General features: G+C 42.7%; 1 protein-coding gene across 1 annotated transcript in view; it reads left to right on the top strand.

Annotated features, from left to right (window-relative positions):
• Window positions 1-15,025, top strand: part of CAPN3 (calpain 3) — a 73,902-nt gene that overhangs the window by 15,546 nt on the left and 43,331 nt on the right. Inside the window, exons 3-10 of the mRNA XM_073348627.2 lie at window positions 2,489-2,607; window positions 3,833-3,966; window positions 4,443-4,611; window positions 6,687-6,827; window positions 10,608-10,691; window positions 11,122-11,207; window positions 12,573-12,650; window positions 14,170-14,330. Of these exons, the coding sequence (XP_073204728.1) occupies window positions 2,489-2,607; window positions 3,833-3,966; window positions 4,443-4,611; window positions 6,687-6,827; window positions 10,608-10,691; window positions 11,122-11,207; window positions 12,573-12,650; window positions 14,170-14,330 (972 nt within the window). The remainder of the gene's footprint in view (window positions 1-2,488; window positions 2,608-3,832; window positions 3,967-4,442; window positions 4,612-6,686; window positions 6,828-10,607; window positions 10,692-11,121; window positions 11,208-12,572; window positions 12,651-14,169; window positions 14,331-15,025) is intronic.

Genomic DNA, 15,025 nt, shown 5'->3' with positions numbered 1-15,025 from the left:
GGTGTAGCTTTACTGCGCCCTGATCAGCCTCCGGAAATATCCCTTAATCCCCTTGAGTCAAGTGGCCACTCTTGTCATTGTTTTTGAATTGCTGCAGGAATGCGGATATGCCCTTTGAAAGCTCCGTTTCTGACAGCCGGCTGCTTATCTGCTCCGAGACAAAGCAACCATTACTGTGGAATGCTGTATGTGAGAGAGAGAGGCGGGGAGGGGGAGGGAGGTCTGCAGCTGTCTGAATTTACAAGACAGCATGCTGACATGCTCTCAGCCCCCCCAAAACCCACTCTCTCTCCCACCACATACACACAACACACTTCCTGTCACACTCCACCCCACCCCACCCCCCATTTGAAAAGCACGTTGCAGCCACTTGCATGCTGGGATAGCTGCCCACAATGCACTGCTCCCGATGCCGCTGCAAGTGCCACAAATGTGGCCACACCAGTGCTCTTGAACCTGTCAGTGTGGACAGATAGCAGCACTTTCCCTACTGCCCTCTACAAAGGCTGGTTTAACTCAAATCGCTCTACATCTGCAAGTGTAGCCATGCCCATTGTTTGCTTGTTTTAAATTGTTGCTGATGTAATAACCCACCAGCCCGCTATATTAAATAATCCCCTATTGTTCTGCAGGACTTCAGGGACAATTGCTGCAGAGAGGATGAAATGAACCTAATGCATGTTTTAGTCCTATGTTTTCTACAATAACAGACAAGCTGTTTGTTATTTTTACATGCTGACAGTATGCTCAGTCCTGAACAGGATCAATTTAAAAAAAAATCAAGTCCCTGCCCTCAAGGCCTTACGATTTACACAGACAACACAATATGTATAGCGGGTTACAGGATGGTTCCAGCTGTGTGTGTTTTCTTTAATGTTAGATGGGTTAGAGTTTTGGGGCTTGAGGGAAGAGTAAGTTTTGAGGAGGAAAAAGAAAGGAAGTGAGAGCCTGGTGCCCTGGGACAGAGAGTTTGTTAAAGGAGTACGGGCATCATGAAAGTGTCCAGTGTCCAGTTTTGGGCCCCACACTACAAGAAGGATGTGGAAAAATTGGAAAATGTCCAGCGGAGGGCAACAAAAATGAGGAGGGGACTGGAACACATGACTTATGAGGAGAGGCTGAGGGAACTGGGATTGTTTAGTCTGCGGAAGAGAAGAATGAGGGGGGATTTGATAGCTGCTTTCAACTACCTGAAAGGGGGTTCCAAAGAGGATGGATCTAGACTGTCCTCAGTGGTAGAAGATGGCAGGACAAGGAGTAATGGTCTCAAGTTGCAGTGGGGGAGGTTTAGGTTGGATATTAGGAAAAACTTTTCACTAGGAGGGTGGTGAAACACTGGAATGTGTTACCTAGAGAGGTGGTGGAATCTCCTTCCTTAGATATTTTTAAGGTCAGGCTTGACAAAGCCCTGGCTGGGATGATTTAGTTGGGGATTGGTCCTGCTTTGAGCAGGGGGTTGGACTAGATGACCTCCTGAGGTCCCTTCCAACCCTGATATTCTATGATTCTAAAGAGAGAGATTGTGCAGGCAAATTTACCTGGCATTGTAGTTTATATTACAGTAGTGCCTAAGGGTTTTAATCAAAGATTAGGGTCCACTGTGCTAGGGGCTGTACACACAAGTAGTTTGAAAATAGTCGCTGCCCCCTGGAGCTCACCATTGAGGTAGTAAACCTTAGCATAACGTTTATTATTTTAAAATGTAACTTTTAAAAAACCATAAGAATATAATTGTGCAAACATGGACACAGGCTTGAAATTAGAAGAGTTTTTTCAGCATGATAAAGCAGCAAATAAACCTCACAATAATAGAATAAGCAAAACTGGAATGTTGCCCTGAGAATGGAAAATCAAAGCGTAAAACGTAGCCAGAAATACACCAAAGCCAGATTGAGGCACAGATCCTCCTCCCTGGTCTGTCTTAGCATGGAAGGCTGTCTTTAACAGTCAGCTGGGAATTCAATTTGGATCGGTGACTTCCCAGTTGTAAAGCCAACATAGCCAGCTGTATTCCACCTACTCCTGCCCCCAAGCCTGGCCCAGCAGGCATTCTAGGTGCCACAGGGTATGGCTGGAGCACTTTGTGGTCTGGCAGTTCTGAGTTCAGACATTGCAGCCAGTGTAGGCTAAAGCAACCTCACAGAATAAAGAAGTACTAGACGCTAAGGATTTGTGAATTTGTGTAACAAATTCTGAGCAAGCCAGAGGAAAGTGTAAATTATACCAACTCAGACTCCTCTCAGTCCTTTGGGGCAGGGATCATACCCCCTCTATGTTTGTAGAGTGTTTAGCAAGTGGAGCTCCAATCCTGATTTGTGCTAATGGGCACTTCCCTAATACAATATTAATGTGCTATGCATGTACTAAAATACATCATAATACACACAAAACACTCTAGTGGCTGGAGGAGATGGACCACTTGTCCCATAGGACTTTGCCCTAATGCCTTTGACCCTTCATTTTGTCTGCTGCTTCTGCTTGTTTACAGGTGACTGCTGGTTCCTAGCTGCCATTGCTTGCCTGACACTGAATGAAAAGCTACTCTGCCGGGTCATACCTCACGATCAGACCTTCATAAAAAACTATGCTGGGATCTTTCACTTCCAGGTGAGTCCTTTCCAAAAGCAGCATGTAGAGTAGTGATGGTATTATCCAGGGAGTTAAATGGAACACTTGTTGCTCTGACAGTCCAGGAAAAAATTGTTCCCTTTGTCTCATCTATCTGATGACAGTGCAAGTGACAAGGGCGGGGGAGATGTAGGAAATAAATTCCGCCATGCCAGATTATTCTAGGAGAATCACAGAACAAGCAATCTGCCACAGTAATTGAGGAGCATTAAATCACCATTGAAACATTTGCAAATTAATATGCCCCATGAGTAAGAGAGAGCAACAGGTGTTCCCTCTCATTGCTCAGCTGTCCCATGCTGCCCACTACATGGACTATAGATAAACTGTTAACTGGAAAGGGGGCCTATTTTTAGTCTCTCAAATAGCTGGTCTGTGTTGAAGACCTATTGTAAAAGAATTGATCATTCACCGATTGATTGATTGTTTTCTACATTACCTGTGATCCTACGTCTGAAAAGACTCTATGTAGTGCTGTGTATGTTGCATGAGCGAACTCAGTCCAGCTACCACACTTGCAGCTTTCATTGCAGTTTTACAATGTCTTTTCTCAACCTCTCCCCACACCTTCCTGTTTGCAATCTGGCTGGATGGGTGATTACTGTGAAAGTGTGTGGGATTACAGGAAACTGAAGTTCTTTATTCTATCACAACACAAGGCCAGTGCAGCACAAGGTCCTCCATGCTGCTCCACATGGCCGAAAACCCAACCCAGTAATCCTGGCAGTGTTTGGGGGTCTGCAAGTTACAGGGCCACACAGAAGCCATTGCTACTATTCAGGAAGAATGAGGCTCCAAGGAGAGGAGGAGGTAGACTCTTCAGAAATTAGCGTAGGAAGGGTAAAGAGAAGGTGGTGTGGATTAAGATGGACATTTTGGGTGGACGACCAAAGGGGCATGGTGCAGGAAGGAGATCCTCACTTTGAATTTGTGCTTCATGACCATCTAAATATTATGTCTCTTAGTCTTTTAACACCAAGGTTGAGCTCCCACTGACATAAATTAGGGTTGTAGGTACTCAGCACTTCTGGAAATCAGGCCTCAAATGCCTAGCAGAGATCTCCAAAAATGTTTAGGAAATGGACCAAACTCATCACAGTACTTAGCTACTGGAATTCCCTGGCCTCATGGCTTTTCTAACTCTTAAGCCAGATTTCCCTCCCACCATACTCACTAATACATTTTTCTGTCTACTTTTATTCAGTTCTGGCGCTATGGAAACTGGGTGGACGTTGTCATTGATGATTGTTTACCAACATATAACAACCAGCTGGTCTTCACCAAATCTTCCCAGCGCAATGAATTCTGGAGTGCTCTGCTGGAAAAGGCCTATGCAAAGTAAAGGAATGCTTTAGAATTGCAATACACCTCCAATAGCCTTATGTTATATGCTGTGTGTGGGGAGGTGATGATATGTCTCTATACCACAGTTAACATAATTATCTTCCAAGTAGATGTGGAGACAAGCCATAACGAAGAAATTTTCTTGGATTTCTCTTGAAGAAGCCCCTCTTTGAAAATCTATACATGTAAACAATATTTCCCCGTGGTGTTCATGTAGTTAACTTTAGTGGCTTAGACTTGGGGCAGGATGTAATAAACTGTAGAGTAGTTTCCAGAGTTTGGCCTACCATTTAACCAGATGTCAGCAATTAGTTCTAAAAAAACAAACAACTTACTTTTGTAGGTATATGTGAATGACCCACATTAAAATTATTATTACAATTATTAAAAATTTTCAACATGACTTTTACCAAACTGATGAAGTAGAACCAGGATTGTTTATAGCATAACTTTTTTTTCTCCTTTCCAAGACTCCACGGGTCCTATGAGGCTTTGAAAGGAGGCAATACTACAGAGGCCATGGAGGATTTCACAGGAGGAGTGACAGAGTTCTATGAGATAAAAGATGCACCCAAAGATATATACAAGATCATGAAACATGCCAAGGACAGAGGATCGCTCATGGCCTGCTCCATTGATGTAAGTCCATGTGAACATTGCGGATAAGGCATACTGGATTGCAAAGGAGTGGGGTCTCTAAATCAGGAGACAATCACAGATGTCTTTGTAAGTGCTTTGCTAAACTGGCATAGCGCCAGTCTATTTCTAGGACCAGAGTATCTCTGTTAGGTCTGACTTAGAAACTCCACCAGGAAGGGTGGGAACTTCCTGTACGTTATTGACAACTGGCTCTTGGGAAAGTTGACAAAAAGTGTCCACACCCAAAGAAGAACATGGGATGTTCAAAAGAGGTCCCCTTTGCTTCAGGCTTCACAAAAAAACTAAAATGTTATACTGGAAATTTTTAGCTTTATTATAGCTTATAAAGAATAGGGACCTAAATCCTGAGGTTTTTACTCAGTTTTCATTCAGTCCATATGCAGACCAACTCCCACTGTAGTCACTGGAAGTTGCCTTAAATATGGACTAAATTAAGGCCTCAAGATTTGTCCCACAAGGAGTAAGGAAAGAAGCCCTGTTTTGTGGTCTGAGCAATGGGCTGTGAGCTAGGAGACATCGACTCTGTTCCCAACTCTGTGACTTCAGGCCCTGATCCTGCGAGTTGCTCTGCACCAGTGGACTCCTACACCCACACAGAACCCCACTGACTTCAGTGGGTTTAACAGCAGCAGAAGAGTCTGCTGTGCACAACAGCTTGCAGGAGAGGCCCCAGCTATGTGACTTGGGGCAAGTCACTTAACCCCCTGTGCCTCAGTTTGCCCATCTGTAAAACAGATGTAAGAATATTTATGTGGTGGGGGTGTTGTGAGGATAAACTTATTAATGTTAGTAATACTAACACCTAGCTCTTATATAGCATATCACATCCGTAGATCTCAAAGTGCTTTACAAAAGAGGTCAGTATCATCATCCCCATTTTACAGATGGGAAACCAAGGCACGGGGGGGGGGAGTGACTTGCCCAGGGTCACCCAGTAGGCCAGTGGCATAGTTGGAAATAGAATCTGAGACTCCTGAGTCATGTCTATCCTCTAGAATACACTGCCTTTGTACACTGCTTGTGAGAGAGAGAGAGAGAGAGCGCTAGCTAGATATAGAAGTTTAAAGCAATATTAATCAGCACAGTATTTCTGAGGCTTTAATTTTCTTAAAGCCTAAAAAGATCAAATCCATATCCTGCCCCTGATGCCAGAGGAAATACATCCAATGGGGGGCGGGGAGGGGGAGAGACATATTAATGCACTGCCACTGATATTGATTAATCTTCCAGAAAAGTGATGCTGAAACAAGAACAAAAATAAACAAAACTTGTAAGTTAAAGAATTGCAATTGCAAGCTAAGTACATACAAGTGGAGGGGGCAGAGAAAGAAAGAGGAGTCAAATTAATTCCTTTATATAAGTCCACTTGACTTTTTCTGCAAGGTTCCCGACTATCTCATGAAGTTCTGATTTTCCAGAACCATTAGTTGCAGAGGTTAAAATGGAAAAAAAGAGGGAAACGTACACATTTCGGTGGGCTTGGGTTCTGAAGCATCTTCTGGGGCAGCTTCTTGGGACTTTAACCTTTTGTGGCACCACACTGCCATCTTGTCTCATGTTGTCATTTGTGGCCATGACTTCACTGCTTCATATGCCATAATTGCATGGTGACATAGTATCACCCACACAAACGAAGGTAAGCAGCTGGGGCGCTGCCATGTCTTTTTGGAAGGAGGTGGAACAGGAGTAGAGCAGCAACATATGGCTTTTGTGCAGTAAGTAGGGTGATGTGCCCTCTCATTACAAGTCTCTCATTTCTCTTTGACCTTTGTGCGGAACCGAGTCTATCCTAGTAGTGAGAGGCACAGCTCATTTCAGTACGAGTTCAGGACTATGGCGCTACCGTAGTAACACTAGAGCTCTGGCATCATCGGGCCCTACAGATAAAAGAGCAGAAGCTCTGGTATGTAATGAAGGAGAATGGAAGTTCTCTAATTAAGCTTATCTTCTTCCAGCTCCTTCTCATTTGTCTTTCATTTTCCCTTTTCTCCTCCTCTCTTTCTTCGCTAATTCACTTCCCATGTACCACTTCTTTCTCCCATTTTCTGTACCAGGACAATATGGGCTTCTCGTACAGGACTGCGCCTCAAAGTGATCTTGGGGAACTAATTGCCCGAATGGTGAAGAATGTGAATAGCATGCTGAGGACTGACTCAACTCTAGACTTCCAAGGCACAGATGAAAGGCCAGCCTGGGTTTGTATGCCTCCAGCAATCACTGTCCCCTGCCTCCTAACTCTTCGCCCTGTAACCATATGTCAGGGTTCCTTCCCCACTCTGAACTCTAGGGTACAGATGTGGGGACCCACATGAAAGACCCCCTAAGCTTATTTCTACCAGCTTAGGTTAAAAGTCTTTGCCCTGGGATTAGGTAAAATGCTGCCACCACCAAGTGATTTAACAAACAATCAGGGAAAGGACCACTTGGAGTTCCTATTTCCCCAAAATATCCCCCCAAGCCCTTACATCCGCTTTCCTGGGGAGGCTTGAGAATAAACAAGATGAGCACAAACCAGCCTTGGATTTTTAAGACCCAAAAAACCCAATCAGATTCTTAAAAAACAGAACTTTATTAGAAGAACAAAAAAAGATAAGAGAACAACTCTGTAAGATCAGAATGGAAGATAATCTTACAGGCAGTCAGATTCAAAACACAGAGAATCCCTCTAGGCAAAACCTTACGTTACAAAAAGACACAAAAACAGGAATACACATTTCCTTCAGCGCAGCGAATTTCGCAAGCCAAAACAAAGAAAACCTAACGCATTTTCTAGGTAGATTACTTACTAACTTTACAGGAGTTGGAGGGCTTGCATCCTTGATCTGTTCCCGGCAAAGGTATCACACAGCCAGACAAAAGCCTTTTTCCCCCCCTCCAGATGTGAAAGTATCTTGTTCCCTCATTGGTCATTTTGAGTCAGGTGCCAGCCAGGTTAGCTGAGCTTCTTAACCCTTTACAGGTAACAGGATGTTGCCTCTGGCCAGGAGGGATTTCATAGCACTGTATACAGAAAGGTGGTTACCCTTCCCTTTATATTTATGACACCAGTTAGAAAAGCACAGCAACTGTGTTTTCAAATTCTTTACACATTGCACTGAGTTATAAAATATCAGCTGAAGATAACTAAAAAATTGTTCTAAAAATCATTGGATGTCTGAGTGTTCTTAGGTTCGAAATTATTTCAATCCTCTCAAGATGCAGTGACAGGTATAATTCTCCCAAAAGACTTTCTTAGCATCCAGAGAGGCAGCTGTCAGTTAAGATCACAGCTTAGAACTTGTGTGAACAACTTGCTCCCAAGAGAGAAGCAACAACAAAAAGTGTCAGGAAGTGTGCAAAAGAGACAGATTAATTTAGAAGTTAATAGAAGAAGGACAGAAGGAGAAATAGAACTTTTCCTGTTTGACATCAGTTTTTAGTCTTGCAAAATGATGTAATTCCTTGGGGAAGTACACAAATGTATACAAATTATGTAATTTCTTGCAAGTATTCTTGACTCATGCACAAATGACCCTCCTTATTTCCAAGCACAGGGTGTTGAAACTGCGCCTATTCGTCTGGCACTGTACCAGAGTTCCTCCTCTGGTACCACACACTAGTAGAAGTTCACAAAAATTATTCCTGCAGTTGCCATTCCTGTTGCTATATTATTTGGCTGGGGGCTACACAGTTGAGCCACCCATCCAAAGCCGTGATACTGGGAAGTCACTGGCTGTCTCCTAAAGAGTCAATTTAGCAGAGATGGGGACCAGTGGACTTTTGGCAGGGGCAACATGAGAATTTAAAAACTGTAAAAGGTGGGGATTGCAGAGGGGAGGAAAACAAAAAAAATTAAGGGGATAGAGAAATGAAAAGAGGAGCACTGGAGAGGAAGTTAGATGGGAAGAATATTAAAGTTTAAAAAAGGGAAGAAGGAAAGAGGAAATGGACACAGAAGGGAAATAATGGAAAATAATTTTGACAGCCAGGTTCATTCTATTCTATCTTGTTGTTTGGATCAGACTCATTATCGTGGTACCTGACTCTACGAATTCTCCATTTCTACCCCTCTATGTCTTATTTATCGTCGGAAATTCATGGAATGGCTTTTGGCATGTGCATGCAATTCTTACACATTGTATATTGTTATACTACTGTGATTTCAGGTTCCTTTCCAGTGACAAAAATAGTGGAGGAGGAGAGGAAAGTTTCATATTTCATTTCATACGTATGAATTTGATCACTTGGGCTTTCTTTTTGTTGCTTATATCCACTATAACCCTCTCTTCAGTTCTCTCTCTTTCCAATACATGGATATCCTCAGCTTAGGAAATAAAAACATGTCAGGTACCTGAATTGCTGGTTAATGCCTCAAAGTATCTCTCAGGAGTCCTGAGCATCTGTAGGTTGAGACTCAACCCCTGAGCACATCACTCTTGAAACTCAATTGGTCAGACTTTTTTTAAAGCATGGCTGTTATAAATCATTTGGAAATATAATGTGCATCTACAAAGAAAAAGAGAATACATGTTAATATAAGTAAGTAGGAACAGAGCATAACATAAGACATTTTAATACCGTCAGTATAAGAGCATAGGACGATATAAAGTTAAGAGAATTCTAATATGTAGACTATTGACTCTGGTGTTTCTAATGGTTCTGATGTTACTAAAGGATATGCAGTAGAAACCTGCTAATCCAATAAAAAAATTGCCACTTTGTCACCTCTCAGCAAAGGCTGAATAGCAGAAATTGTAGAGAAACTTCATATTGATTAGATTTAATTATTTTGAGTAAATATACTGTAGGAAATATACTAGTGCATTATGAGGTGTTCCCATAAACCAGTAAACTAAACTAAAAATAAATGAGCAAAGTACATTTTGTGATTTAATTATTAATGGTCTCTATTGTTTTCATTCACTTACTAGATGGCAAAATTCACAGTGAGTCTTGCAGTTACCAATGCAAATTAGTGAGGTAACTCTTCGGCCCAGGAAGTGGCTGAGCACAATCAGGTCTCCTGGCATTGCTTGGCAGGACATATGTGCTCAATCTCCAGATCCAGAGTGACAGTGCTACCTTTTGACACTACAAATGTGTATTCAGACTAGTGATGGCCCTGAGCCACAAAGTTCAGATCAGAATATGAGCTTTACCAAAGTTTGCGATGTGGTTAGATCTGGAATTTTCTTTTAGATCCCTCATTAATTCATATATAGTGGTAATGAACAAGACTCCCTGCATGAATATGCATTAAAATGCATATTCAGTCATCTTCAGAAATGGGAGAGAGGAGCTTCTAGATGTGCGCACGCTGGCCGATCACACACTGGACTGTGGAAATTATTAGTATACATTTATTAACCTTAATTTGGGAAGATTATGTACTATATGTATTTTACAACTTTTAAAAGCAAGCTTTGTACTTTTGGATAATTTAAGCATTATACCCAGATATATAGAAACTCTTTAACCTGTGTATTAGATCATTTTAACATTAGCTATGATAAAAAATAATTTAAATCAGTTTATTCTGTTTCATAATTTCATTGACTTTTGACTGCAGAAGGGATCACTAGTCTGACCTCCTGTATGGCACAGGTCAAAGAATTTTACCCAGTAATTCCTCCATCAAGCTCATATTTTATGATGGAGTTACAACTTTTTTTTAAGAAAGACATCCATTCTTGATTTGAAGACCTCAGGTGATGGATAATCCACCATGTCCTTTGGTACGTTGGTCTGTATCTGGCATATCCTCTCTTAGGGATAGACTATAACCTAACCTTGCAGTTAGATTAACTCTATGACTGATGAGTCTTCTCCCACTCTAACATCTATGATCCTATGAAATAGAAGCAAATGGTTATTGTCCCAATTTCCAAGTGACATATTTGGAGTCCTAGTGTGGTGCAGAGGGAGAACATGGCTTCCTTAAGTATGGGAATGGGTCTGTTATGCGCTTCTTACTGTTTTTATTCCATGTTCCACAGACTATAGTCCCAATGCAGTTTGAGACACGCATGATTTGTGGGCTAGTCAAAGGACATGCCTATTCAGTTACTGCAGTGGAAGAGGTATGTATGGATTTATTCTTTCCTACAGCTAGGAAGAAGCTGTTGTTTAGGACAGACAAGCAATATGTCAAAACGGGGAGAAAATAAGAGTTATGAGTTTTTGTAAACAAAATAAACATTAAAATAATACAAGTTTTCTTGAAAAGGAAGAGTTAGAAACCCATCAGAATCTTGGTTGGGGGGGAGGGAAGTGTGGATAATGCACAGCAAGTTAAACCAAGGGATACTGGTGCAAAGAGAACTCCAATATGCCCGCATTCATGCTGCCTTGTGCTTGGAGAGTGTCAGATCACTGGAGGGGTAGGAGACCTCTAAGGAATACATAAGTGCTGCAGGAAGTGGGCATGAGTGATTCAACATGTAGTACATTTCCTTCTGAGCCCATGCAAGACTAATTAATTTATTCAATCGTATTTTCTTTTTCAACAAGACATCATTTAAAGCTGGAAAAATAAAGCTAGTGCGGCTAAGGAACCCCTGGGGACAAGTGGAATGGAAAGGAGCCTGGAGTGACAAGTAGGTGAAAAGCAAACCTAGGAATCTATAGGGTGTGGTTAAAAAAGTCATTCCACTTTAAACACATTGTGCTTGTTCTGTGATTGCATCCTAAGATGAAAATGAGGTGTATGCAGTGTCTGTGCTCTTGTACTGACACCTGTACTTGGAATATGAAAGTATCTATTTTTCTGGAGGCTGCACTGAGTGCTTAGCTGAGGGACTACTTTAGGCAAGACAGGATTTTAAGAAAATACGAAATCTACTTGGGAAGGGGAATCTTGATGACAGGGAGAGAGGAAAGAGCATGGCTTAATAGTTCAGCCAAGAGCTTTTCCTGCCTATTGAGTTCTGTTGCAGACATAGACAAGACTGTGACCTGGAATGGGAGGTAATCTTCTAATGTACTCATGGGCAACGGGCATCCCAGGTGAGGATAGGCTAAGCCTCCCCAAACAGCCAGGCGTGGCCCTGCCCATGCTCCATCCCCATGACCGCCTTCTGCTTGCCGCTCTTCCCCCATGACCCCAGCCCAGGCTGCTCCTTGTCCCCGAAGCGGGCTGTGGCTGGGGCTAGAGTGGGCCGGCCAGTGGCCTAGGACTTGGGGCAGCCGGGACCGGTGCTTGGGCTGCCCAGTGCTGGGGCCACCCGCCCAGCGCTCTGGGGCTGGGGGCACCCGGGAGGGCAGGCTGGGGTGGCCTGGGGCTCAGGGGCCAGCAGCCACAGTGTGGGTCTTGGGGCTCTGGCGGGGGTAGGGGACGGGCCTCGGGCACAAGGGGCCCAGGTGGGGGCTAGCCTCCCCGCAGGGGCAGTTCATGTGCCGCCCATGAGTGCACTGAATAGCAGGAGGAACAGGGATCTGAGAGAGAGAGAGAGAGAGAGAGAGAGAGACAGTGTGTGTGAAAGAAGGAAAGAGATTCCTCACTGAGTTTTGCAAATAGGACCCTCTATCACTCTTAAAATAGGACTGGAGTTTGCAACACTTTCCATCTCTGACCCAAACAGAATAATGACAGTACCGCAAATTGCTGAGTGCCATAAGCATGAAATAGAACTAAAACCTGAAGTGTGTGCACACTTGCCTGCCTGTGGGGAAGTGGTAAAGTAGTGATTATGGTAAAGTTGATAGCACAAAATAAGAACAGTGAATCAAACTTGTCTGTCATATCAGCATTAAAAGGAGCAGGAAGAGGGAAACTGACTAGGATAGTTGCAGATATAGTAACAAAAAACCTGCCATTCATGGCTGTAACATGATTAAGAATTTGGACATTTTTGTGCCAGCTGTTGGCTTTGAACACAATAGGGCTTACAATAAAGTATTAACAATTTCTTCAATAACTGTGTATTGCAAAGTGCAAGAGATTCCTGTTTCTTCTTTTGCAGTTCAGACGAGTGGAACTTAATTGACAAAGCAGAGAAAATCCGACTACAGTACAGAATAGCAGAGGATGGGGAGTTCTGGTGAGGATACACCTTCTTCCATCTCAGAACTTGTGTTTTCCCAGAAGTGCTTCCATGTCTGTGCTTGACTGGGTACACATGAGAGTTCCTAGAGACGCCAAAAAGAACCATAACTCCATAAGTTAAGGTTGCACGGACATTCTTACTACCGGTGATCTGATGAGCATGTGCTTCCCGATATGAACCTAGTATGTTCTGCCCCAGAAGACAGTATATGCTGTCCCCTACAATAATAAACTTAATTTCAGAGGGATTATTCTCTGTACTTCCAGATTATTGGCAGAGTTAAAAGATACTGAAATAATCAGTATAAAATCTCTAGGGCAACCAATATCTCTGTGTCTTCTGCACCTCCAGGAGGCATTCACTAGAAGGCTACATCTACACCTGGAGCAGGAGATGTGATTCACAGTTTGAGTAGACATATTTGCACGAGCTCTCATCAAGCTAGCATGCTAAAAATAGAAGAATAGCCACGATAGCTCAGGCAGCAGCAAGCGGCAGCATGGGCAAGCTGCCCTGAGTATGTACCGATAAGGTCCGGAGGGGAAGGGATGTACTCAGGGCAGCTAGCCTGTGCCGCCAGTCACTGCTGCCCATGCTACTGCAGCTACACTATTGTTTGTAGAGCATTAGCTCAATGAGAGATAGCATGAGTATGTCTACTCAAGCTGGGAATCGTACCCCCAGTTCCAAGTGTAGATGGAGCTTGTAGGTGACACAGAGGAGGCATATTCAAAGAGAATGTTATGAGAGGAAAAACTGGGTAGCACAAACCTACTGTATCTTTAGAAGACAAAAATAAATTATTTAATTTGTGTTGGATATTTTTAAATAAATCCAAATAAATAAATAAATGGGAGGTAATGTCAAGCCACAAAATTCAGAAGCAGATCTGAATCTAGATTTCAAACATCCTAAAGTTGTGGAGTAGCAGCCTTGTTAGTCTGTATCCGCAAAAAGAACAGGAGTACTTGTGGCACCTTAGAGACTAACAAATTTATTAGAGCATGAGCTTTCGTGCATACCCATTATTGACTACTTGAACTCATGCTTTTGATTCCTACACAGTCATACTGTCAATGTCCAAGCCATCCTGGTCGTGCTCTTCCAGCAGTGAGACAAGAGGGTGAGGAAATTCAGTTGGATTTTCCATACACACAGCATTTTAGGGCACCACGAATCTAATTAGTCTGCCCTTGTCAAACAGCAACCAGGGTGGAACCAGGAAGAAAAAGGACTGCCAAGTTTCCATATTAATAGGAATGACAGAGCGTCTATTATATGGACTATTTCAAAGTGGTGCACAAGGAGGTGGGCACAGAAATTGACATGATCCTTAATCTTTATAAACTTAATTTCCTACACGCCGTTTTGTGTAATTGAGATTTTGGGGTGGGGAAATTGGTTTTATGGGATCCATTTTCAATATGAACCCAGAATCCAAGTTTTCTTATCTGTCCACCCCTATTCTTTGGTTACCCATTATTTTCTCCTTTCCCCCTCCCTGCTTCTCTAGGATGTCATTTGACGATTTCATGAGGTACTTCACAAAGCTGGAGATGTGTAACCTCACACCTGATACTCTGGAGGCTGATAAGCTCCAAACTTGGACAGTTTCAGTCAATGAGGGGCGTTGGGTGAGAGGCTGTTCCGCAGGAGGTTGTCGCAATTATCCAGGTGAATAAAATCTCTTCTAGTAGAACCAAACTCCCTTGGCCTGTGGTCGTGTCAGATTTCACAGGCTATGCAGAATCATGCAGCAGCCTAATCAGCACTTGATCTAGGAAAAAATTCAGATTCTGCAAAAATTGAGTTGTTGATTTGGTAGTTGGCACATTCCTGAGTCCTGAGGTAACAGCACAGTATGGCATGAAGGAACACTGTATTCCTGGACGTATCATTTTACCAAAAGAGATGTAAACCCAAAAGGCCCTAACTATTTGTTGTTCAAATATTCTGTGGCACCTGTTGTGAGAGAACAGATGTTAACTTCTGTGTGCTTGCCTAATTTCATTGTAGATATTTACATTCTCCCAATTTCAGTTTCCTCAGGAGTTTCAGTGAGATATATAGTCTTCACTTTCTGTCCTCGGTTGTTGTACACATTTGCAATGTTGCCATAAAACAACTGCAGCATTTCACATAGGGATAGCAGCATTTCAGTGTTGGCTGAAATTATAGACATGTGGTAGGGTTTCTAAGTTAGTGGTGGTTTCAGTTTTACAGTGCGTAGCTTGTAAATCATCAAGGGCTTAAAGATGCAAAATTCTCTAAATACTATAAATGCAAGATACTCTTGTTTGCCTCGCAGATTGTTTGTTGGGAAGGGGTGGATGTTCTGAAATAGGGCAGTGTCAATCTGATAAAATCCT

Source organism: Lepidochelys kempii, chromosome 6 (assembly GCF_965140285.1).
Source record: "Lepidochelys kempii isolate rLepKem1 chromosome 6, rLepKem1.hap1, whole genome shotgun sequence".
NCBI lineage: Eukaryota > Metazoa > Chordata > Testudines > Cheloniidae > Lepidochelys > Lepidochelys kempii.
This window is presented reverse-complemented; position numbering and strand designations above follow the sequence as displayed.